General features: G+C 36.9%; 1 protein-coding gene across 1 annotated transcript; it reads right to left on the bottom strand.

Moving 5' to 3' along the window:
* Nucleotides 1–328: 328 nt before the first annotated feature.
* Nucleotides 329–1,027, bottom strand: LOC150032803 (uncharacterized). The gene is made up of 2 exons (XM_090307025.1): nucleotides 703–1,027; nucleotides 329–621 (listed from the first exon to the last, which is right to left on the bottom strand). The coding sequence occupies exons 1-2, from the start codon at nucleotides 1,025–1,027 to the stop codon at nucleotides 329–331; spliced, it is 618 nt and encodes a 205-aa protein (XP_090163151.1).
* Nucleotides 1,028–10,712: the final 9,685 nt, after the last annotated feature.

Genomic DNA, 10,712 nt, shown 5'->3' on the forward strand with positions numbered 1-10,712 from the left:
GGCATTTGTCAATCCGAAAGGCATTACCAGGAATTCATAATGTCCATATCTCGTTCTAAATGCAGTTTTAGGAATATCGGCTTCTCTCACTTTTAGTTAATGATAACCCGATCTCAGATCTATCTTGAAAACACCGTGCCTCCTCTTAATTGATCAAACAAATCATCAATGTATGGTAACGGATATTTATTCTTAATCGTTACCTTATTCAGCTGCCTATAGTCTATACACAATCTAAGTGTACCGCTTACTTCCTTATAAACAATACCGGAGCTCCCCAAGGCGATACACTAAATCGAATGTATCCCTTGTCAATTAACACTTGCAGTTAAACCTTTAATTTTATCAACTCAATTGGTGCCCTTCTATACAGTGTCTGCGATATGGGAGTTTTTCTTGGAACTAAGTCAATAGTAAACTCCACCTCCCTATCGGGAGATAATCCTGATAGTTCTTTAGGAAATATATCCCGAAATTCATTTACCACTAGGACATCTTCTGGGTTCAGCTCATTCCCTTGAGCAACCATCACATGAGCCAGATAGGCTTTACATCCCTTGCTCAATAGCTTCCAAGCTTTCACTATCAATATCAAATTCCCCGCGACTAATCGTTTGCTTCCTGTCAGCATTGCATCTTAGCCATTTGATTTTCTGAGCACTACCTCCTTCTTGTAACAGTCTACTGAAGCATGATACTTACTTAGAAAATCCATCCCCAAGATAGCATCAAATTTCAACAGTTCTAAAGGAAGTAAATCAGCATAGAACTTCTGACCATTGATCAGTATCTCACAATGATTATAGCATCTATCTACTACTATCACATCTCCCAAAGGGGTAGAGATAAATAACTCTTCAGGCATAGGTTTAACTAACGTATCTATACTAGGTGCATACATGCTAGATATAAATGAATGTGTGGCACCAGGATCAAATAAAACATAAGTAGACTGCCCACATAACATAACATTACCGGTCACAACATCTGGAGACTCTGCTGTCTCCTGGTGTGTCACGGCATACATTCGCCCCTATTGTTGGGGTCGACCTACGACATTCTTCTACTTGGCACCACTTGACCCTTCGCCCCGATTTACAGCACTCTTTGGTTGGTTAACTATTTGGAAGGTCGGCTGTTGTGCTAGTGGAACGTCCCTATTCATCTGGGGACAGTCCCTCTTAAAATGCCTTGTATGTCCGCACTGGAAACATGCACCTCTGCCACTATAGCATGCCCCAAAATGCCTCTTACCACAACTAGGGCATGTCGGTCTTCTGTCTGTGCTGGCTAGCGACTCACCAGTTCGTGATATCTCTGATCGGCTAACTGCACCGACCGAGGGTCTTGTTTTCCTTGTCTTGGATCCCTGCCAATTGGTTCCCCTGAAATGGCTTCCACTAGTCTGGGTTGCCACTAGAGATCGGAATCCCCTATCTCTAGGCCCTACTACGGCCTCACTGCCTCTTGGCAACTGCTTAACATCTGCCAAACTCTGCTCAACTCGTATTGCTGTTTCTACTAACTGGTTAAAATCTAGCCAATTAGCCGTAGATGTCACTGGAGTTCTGATGTCCTTCCTCAAACCTTGTTCAAATTTCCTGCATCTATCTCTTTCTTCAGAAATAACCGGCAGGGCATACTGTGATAACTCTGTAAATTTCTACTCATATTCTACCACCGACATCATTCCTTATGTTAATCTGAGGAACTCATCCCTTTTTACATCCCGAAACGAGCTGGGGTAATACTTATCATCAAAGGCCTTATTGAACTCAGGCCATAACATCACATCTGTACTGGCTCGTCTGGCGGATATCACTTTCCACCATTTCTTTGCTCCATTCGGTAGTAGAAATGTGGCTAATCCCACTTTCCTGTCCCCTGGACAATTCATAACATTGAAACATTTTTCAACTACATCTAGCCACAACTCAGCTTCAGCTGGATCTGTTATACCTTCAAATGTCACAGCCCCTAGGTCTTTAAACCTCTCAATACCATATTTCTTTTCTAGGTCGGCTCGTGCAAAGCCTACACTGGCTGCTAACCTCTACACTTTTATAGAAAAAGGTATTCACAGGTGGCCCAAACATTCCTACAAAAGCCCTAGTCCCTCACAAAACGTGTACATAAACAGATTATCAACCTAAGTCTTTTAATAAGCCGAATCTTTCGGTGGCAAGCAGCAGCAAGATCAACCTTGAGGAAACTAACTGCTACCTAAAAAAGGAAAACACAGAAATTTTGTGAGCTAAAAGCTCAGTGAGTGACTATAGAATCGTAAAGCAACAAGCGTAGCATCACTGTAAATATGTAAATATACCAATGAGTAAACTCAAGCAATTGTCTCTATATGTAACTATAAACCATTATCAGACATTATTAAACATTATTAAACATTATTATTCCCTAGTTAAGAACGAGCCTAAACACTCTAGCTCCCAAATGTTTATTACCTACCAAGAGACTCATACTTCGGTCTCTCATTCATAATTGCCTACGTGCACGTGGCCACACTAAGTACCATCATATTTTAGGTACTTCCGCTCAGATACCTTCTCAAATTTGTCCTTCAGTATCAAGCTACTATGATACCTTCTCATATGTTCTTCGGTATCAAATTGGCTAGATACCTTCTCAAATGTCCTTCAGTATCAAATTGTCCAGGTACCTTCTCAAATGTCCTTCGATACCTAATTGGTTAGATATCTTCTCAACGTCCTTCGGTATCAAATGTGTATTTTGTAACATCAAATTAAGTTCCATTGCCTAGTAGTTACACAAGAGCTGTTCCATTGCCACTCATTTACACAAGAACTCATTCTCTCATAGCCTTCCTCTAGGAAGCATATATCAAAATCAGAAACATAGCTTTTGTAATGGTTACATGACATACCTTGGCCTGTGTTACACACATACAAGCCAGGAAACATGCATTAAGTTATTCTCCAACTATTTGTTTCTTGAGGAAGTATAAATACATCATTGATGTCACTGTGCTTTACTTGATCATATATGCATGAGTATTGGAAACCTTAAGTTTATTTAGTCACCCACCGTTGATCAGGCACGTATTGGTTTATACGTTTCCCCTAGCTCTTCTTGGCCTGAAAAAGTTATAATTCCCGATTAAACTACTTAGAATTCCTAATAAACTACCTCAAATAATTCATTTATTAAAGGAACTTCCATCAATACAGACAGCTTTACTTGGCGAGATCCCGTGAGTGAGGTCAACGAGATCCCCTTGAGCGATGCTAGCGAGATCCTCCTGAGCGATGCTTGTGAGATCCTCTAGAGTGATGCTAGCGAGATCCTCTAGAGCGATACCAGCGAGATCCTCTAGAGCGAGATCAAACTTTTCCTGTGAAATTGTTGGCGACACTCACCTCAATTCCTACCGAGATTTCCCTCGAAAGCGAGATCCTCCTTACAAAATCAGCGACATTTCCTTTATAAGCGTGATCCTCATGCCCAAATCTCGCTATAATTCTCCACAATGAACTGTTTGCTTGTTCTTCACAAGCAGCTGTTTACTTATGCACCAATTTTCTGTTATAACTTCAAAAATTCATAACTCAAAATTCAGAGCTCTTTTCAAGAAACTTCCTTCTAAAACTTGTTTAGATTTGAGTTAACTTCCTTATCTAAAATTTCAATGCATAATTCCTTATAGTTTAGCTTGGAACTTCCAAAATTCACCTCGGGCCCTGATTAATCTGTGGTTCTGCCTCTTCTGCAAATTCTCAACTTTTGTTCTTCTCCTCTTACAATCTTTCCCCAGTAGGACAACCTTGAAAGCTAGATTCTCCCAGCTCTCAAATGGCATTGAATTTTCTCTGTTTCGTCTTGTCAATTACCGAAACCATACTTTTGAAATTTCACTTCCTTTTTAATCTTTCTGCCGCTTCCTGAGTTCAAAGAGCAGATTGCCACGTCACCCCACACTTAGTGCCTCTAGCCAGACTAATGATTGAGTTTCTTCATTTAATATATTTCCTTCTCTTCCTTCATAATCCTTATAAACAACATGAATTTCAACTTAATAAATATGTAATATAACATCACTTCGCTAATCATTCTTATCTAGGGAACCTAAGTTTGGGGTTTACACATATACTCTCCATCTCGATCAGATTGAAATGTTTGAATTGTTTTATTTAATGCGTTTTCAACTTCAGCCTTGTATTCCTTGAACTTCTCAAGGGTTTTAGACTTGTGTTACCTTAAATAAACATACTCATATTTGGAATAATCATCAATAAAAGTGATAAAATATTCAAACCCTCCTAATGCCTTAACATTCATCGGACCACAGAGGTTTGAATATACACGTTCTAAAGGTTCTTTGGCCCGTGACCTTTTTCCAGTAAAAGATCTTTTAGTCATTTTGCCTACAAGGCATGACTCACATATAGGTAAAGAATTTTCTTCTAACTCACTTAGAAATTCATTCTTGACCAGTCTCTCAATCCTGCTGAGATTTATGTGTCCCAATCTTAGGTGCTAAAGACAGGAATGTTCTTTAGGAAAAAAAATTATGTCTTTTATTCCGAGTTACCACAGTTTTAAATAGTTTAGTATTTAGGAAAGCTTTTATTGCTAACAATCTTAGCACATAAATACTATCTTCGAGATTTTCAGAATAAGTATATACTCCACTTTTGTAAAAAAAAAACACTTTATTTACGTTAAAAGATAAAGAGTAGTTTTGTTCAATCAAAAATTTTACAAAAAATATGATTCCTTTCCAAGCCAGGAACCACATATACATTATCTAATAAAATATATGAAATCTGAATGCAGAGTCGAAGTCCTTCCATTGCCGTAGCTAAGATAACATGTCCAATTCCAACATGCATCGTCATCTACCTAGCCTCCAATTACTGCTAGGATCTAATTCTTTGTGATGAAGAACAAACGTGGTTAGTGGCACCTAAATCTATTATCCAGGCAGAATCATCATTCTCCACTAAGAAAGTTTTCAATATAAGTAAATCGTATTTACCTTGCTTGGCCTTCTTCTTTTTCGCCAAGTACTTGGTATAATTGCTTCTCCAATGTTCATCTTGAGTGTAATGAAAACAAATTCCCTTTGCAGCCTTGACCTTCTTGCCTTTTTAGGTAGCAGCTGGTAGGTTAGCTTTCCCCTTTCCACCTTTCTTCTATTTTTATTTTTTGGTGCCTAAAGAGGAAGGTACATACTTAGTTCCAGAGGTCGAACCTCTAAAGAACTTTTTTGAGGATGAGGCAACATTTGCCTCACCCTTCTGTTCCTTGACTTTCAACAAGGATTGGAAAGTCTACAGCTTATCGAGCAAAGTGGTCAGGATGTAGCCAATCCTATTCGTAATAGCATTGCTAAGGAACTATAGGAAACTTTCAGGTAAAGTTTCCAGAATGAAGCTAACCTGACTGGCCTCATTAATAACAGAACCACATTAAATTGGACCGTCATATTGAAAATTTGTTCACAAATAGAGGCCCTTCTTACATACAGGCATCAAAGATGAATTTAAGAGCGTTATGCCTTAGTTGAGCGGACGGTTGTCCAAGAAATCCTTGCAGCGTCTCTATGATGTCATAGGCAGTGAGCATAGACTCATGCTTCCTTGCCAAAACTCTAGAAAGGTTTGCCAAGATATATGTTTGGATCTTTGTCACATTTATTTTGCAATGATGTTTCAGTGAGACGGGGTAAAAGCCACCATAGGGTGACCAGGTACCCCTGCACTGAAATGAGACCATCTTAACCAATATACAGAACAACTCTTTATTCCTGTAAATATTAGTCACCCTTTTTCGGTCCAAATTTTTTAACTATCTTAACATTTTATTATAAGTATAACTCCTCATTTTAGATTCTAGAGTTCTACCCCAATGAACCAACCATAAGGAAAAATTGATTGGGTCAAAAACTAAAACAAACCAATCCATTTCTGTAGTTTAAGTAAAGAGTCACGCAATGCCATCCGTACGGGGACACAAGCAAAGATGCCTCAAGGCCGAGCATGAAAATTTACTACAAACTAATGAGAGAGACCGTGAGATGTGTTGATACACATCCCTGCTCCCACTTACTGTAAACACTCTCTTCATTCACCTTGATATTGACCTATAAAAACACCCCATGCATAAGCAAAGGTGCCTCGAGGCCGATTATAAGTCTCACTGTGTGAACTATGAGGAAGAAACATGAAAAGCAAATGAAGTATCATATACCCTATTTTCCTCCCACTGAGTGTTTTACTTAGGGTTAATTTAACTTATAAAAATAGGACTAATTATTTTTACTATGTGATTGTTTATGTTTACCCAAAAGTAACACTTACTTTGGATAGTTAAACAATTTTGATTAATGTTCATTAAACATTTTAACAAACTTTAATCAACAATTGCATGCTTGTAGAAAATTTATCTAATTCACCTTCCAGGTCAGTTCCCAGGTAGGGGCGTTCCATTTCCATCAACATAAATACCCCAGCCGAGAGAGAACTAGCCTTAGACAAAGATCCGCTATAGATACATTTGCTACAATTTTAATCTTTTATTAAGACCAATTAATCCTATTACACTGATTAAAAAGAGTAAACTAATTTCTAATCATATTAGAAATATTGAAATCTTAGATCTATGTGGATTATATTTTAAACTATTTAAAAAATGATTTTAACCTCGGTTTGCATACAATTTTGAATTATTGATTTCAATTTCTAATTTCATTTAATTATATTGATTATAAAATAAATGAAACAAATTAAAACCATTCATTGCATTTTAAATCTTACTTAGGAAAAATTATAACAATTATAAAGTTACCTAAGGTAATGACATGCTTCATGCAATTCCCATTTCATTACTTAACATACATAACATTTATATACTAAAGTAGTGAAATTCATAATGACATTCATCCGTACGTTAACTATATATTATAACAATTATAATATAATGATATGTGATAATGTCATTAATGCATGCAAACATATACTATAACATTTATATTATATGATGCATGAGCATGCTATAAAATTAAATCATGCAACTATATTATAACATTTAAAATATTCACGATGCATGATTAAATGCATAACCTATGGTGGGACTTTCTATATGGTGTACATTATGACATATATTAAATAAAAATAAACCATATATCAAATGCATAATTTAAAGAACAATATATGGATCGGGATTAAACTCCTAAATAACTAATTAAATTAATATAACATATATATTAATTTAATAAATGAAAAACTAACTATTACAACAAAAAATTGATAAACCAAACAAAAACTCGAACCCGTGAACCACTCGAACCAAGTGAGCCACATGCAAACCAATAGAACCACGAACTGAACAGCATCAATTTTTTCATCTCGGAGCGTTGCAACGTTGTGACCTAGTGTTGCAACAATATTGAAAGATCCTTCTGTCCGCCTCTTCGCAACGTTGCAACGCTATGGCACAATGTTGCAATGCTGTTATACAGTTGTCTACTATACGTCATGAACTCCATCGATTTTCCTCTTATTTGGGCCTCGTTTTCTCCAGAAAGTGGCCAAAAACTCACGAACGGCGCGCACAATTAATTTCCAAACTCGATTGCAAATTAATGCCCAAAACAATGGGCCCTTACAAACCAAATTTGTAAATTAAAACAGTAAATTCCAAAGATCAATCTTGAAAACATCCATAATTGCAAAGCCCATAATCATTCATCAACATGAACATCGTACAGTAATGAAAATCCCACCATAAACTGAATTTTGATTAAGGAAAAATTAAAATTGGGAGTAAGAACATTGTTTTGATACCAATTGAAGGACTGTGAGATTCGATGCAGAAGCACAAATTGTGTATATCGGCGTTTATCAGTGATAAACTTCTTTCAATTTCTGTTACTGATAGATATTAATGAACTTCTATCAGTCTTTATAAAAGAATATTAAGATTTTGTTACTTTGTGTAAATAATTTTCCTTATTTTTCTATTTTTGAAAAACCCCTATATATTTTTTCTCTCATGAATTGTTTTGATGCTTACAACATCGATATTTCCTTAAGAAATTGTAGGTTTTGAATTCTCTTCTTCATATTTGTGATGTTGTTCCTTCTTTTGAACTATAAAAAATATACTAGAGTTGTGTTTTATCTAAATATCTCTTAATGTTTTCATTACTTGATTTATTATTATTGTTGTTTTTTTTTTTTTTTCAGATTATAACTGACCCAGATGTTCCTAGGCCAAGTGATCCTTATTTAAGGGAACATTTACATTGGTAATTAAAGATTTACATATGAGTTGGTTTTTTTTAAGGCTATACATATGTGTGATGAAGTTATATTACATATATTGCATGTGCATGTGAAATCAATCAAATTAAATTTGACTTTTTGTTTTTAGGATGCAATATGGAGTATGGGAATTTGAACCTCCAGCATCCAATCAAATTTGATTTTGAAGAATAATAATGCGAGAATTGATGTAATATTTGTCATTACTAGATTATGAAAGTATTTTGGATTTTGGATAATTTTGCAGATTTTTCTTTCATTTTCGTCTTGCCTAGAATTTTTTTGGTCTTATTTGGGTTTCATTTGGTTATATTTTTAGTTTATTTTTGGAAGAAAACTTTGAAAATAATATAATATTTGCCTCTTACATTTATTAAAATTAAAAGATCTTCTTTTATAGAGAGAAGAAATACATGTATTTTAATAGTTGGAAGATCCCCTTTATTTAACTGTAATATAGTATTTATTTACTTACTTGTATAATTTATTCCGCATTTACTAAAGGCATAATTACTAGATTGTATGTGAAACCCGGATTTCTATTTTCCTTACTTAAGCAAGTGATAAAAGGAATTAACTAAGTAAAAGTTAATGATAACCCGATCTCAAATCTATCTTCGAAAACACCGTGCCTTCTCTTAGTTGATCAAACAAATCATCAATGTGTGGTAACGGATATTTATTCTTAATCGTTACCTTATTCAGCTGCCTATAGTCGATACACAATCTAAGTGTACCGTCTTTCTTCCTTACAAATAATACCGGAGCTCCCCTAGGCGATACACTAGATCGAATGTATCCCTTGTCAATTAACACTTGCAGTTAAACCTTTAATTTTTTTCAACTCAATCGGTGCCATTCTATACGGTGTCTGAGATATGGGAGTTTTTCTTGGAACTAAGTCAATAGTAAACTCCACCTCCCTATCGGGAGATAATCCTGATAGTTCTTCAGGAAATATATCCCGAAATTCATTTACCACTGGGACATCTTCTAGGTTCAGCTCTTTCCCTTACATGAGCCAGATAGGCTTTACATCCCTTGCTCAATAGCTTCCAAGCTTTCACTATCAATATCAAATTCCCCGCGAATAATCGTTTGCTTCCTGTCAGCATTGCATCCTGGCCATTTGAATTTCTGAGCACTACCTCCTTCTTGTAACAGTCTACTGAAGCATAATACTTACTTAGAAAATCCATCCCCAAGATAGCATCAAATTTCAACAGTTCTAAAGGAAGTAAATCAGCATAGAAGTTCTGACCATTGATCAGTATCTCACAATGATTATAGCATTTATATACTACTATCACATCTTCTAAAGGGGTAGAGATAAATAACTCTTCAGACATAGGTTTAACCAACCTATCTATACTAGGTGCATACAAGCTAGATATAAATGAATGTGTGGCACCAGGATCAAATAAAACATAAGCAGACTGCCCACATAACATAACATTACCGGTCACAACATCTGGAGACTCTGCTGCCTCCTGCTGTGTCACGGCATACATTCGCCCCAACTGTTGGGATCGACCTACGACATTCTTCTACTTGGAACCACTTGACCCTTCACCCCGATTTCCAGCACTCTTTGGTTCGTTAACTGTTTGGGAGGTCGGCTGTTGTGCTAGTGGAACGTCCCTGTTCATCTGGGGACAGTCCCTCTTAAAATGCCTTGTATGTCCGCACTCGAAACATGCACCTCTGCCACTATAGCATGCCCCAAAATGCCTCTTACCACAACTAGGGCATGTCGGTCTTCTGTCTGTGCTGGTTATCGATTCACCAGCTCGTGATATCTCTGATCGGCTAACTGCACCGACCGAGGGTCTCGTTTTCTTTTTCTTGGATCCCTGCCAACTGGTTCCCCTGAAATGGCTTCCACTAGTCTGGGTTGCCACTAGAGATCGGAATCCCCTATCTCTAGGCCATACTACGGCCTCACTGCCTCTTGGCAACTGCTCAACATCTGCCAAACTCTGCTCGACTCGTATTGCTGTTTCTACTAACTGGTTAAAATCTAGCCAATTAGCCGTAGACGTCACTGGAGTTCTGATTTCCTTCCTCAAACCTTGTTCAAATTTCCTGCATCTATCTCTTTCCTCAGTAATAACCGACACGGCATACTGTGATAACTCTGTAAATTTCTACTCATATTCTACCACCGACATCTTTCCCTGTGTTAATCTGAGGAACTCATCCCTTTTTACATCCCGAAACGAGCTGGGGTAATACTTATCTTCAAAGGCCTTCCTGAACTCAGGCCATAACATCACATCTGTACTGGCTCGTCTGGCGGATATAGCCTTCCACCATTTCTCTGCTCTTTTCTGTAGTAGAAGTGTGGCTAATCCCACTTTCCTGTCCTCTGAACAACTCATAACATTGAAACATTTTTCAACTACATCCAGC

The sequence above is a fragment of the Benincasa hispida genome, chromosome 11 (assembly GCF_027475165.1).
Source record: "Benincasa hispida cultivar pf3 chromosome 11, pf3_genome.v1.1, whole genome shotgun sequence".
In the NCBI taxonomy this organism is placed as follows: domain Eukaryota; kingdom Viridiplantae; phylum Streptophyta; class Magnoliopsida; order Cucurbitales; family Cucurbitaceae; genus Benincasa; species Benincasa hispida.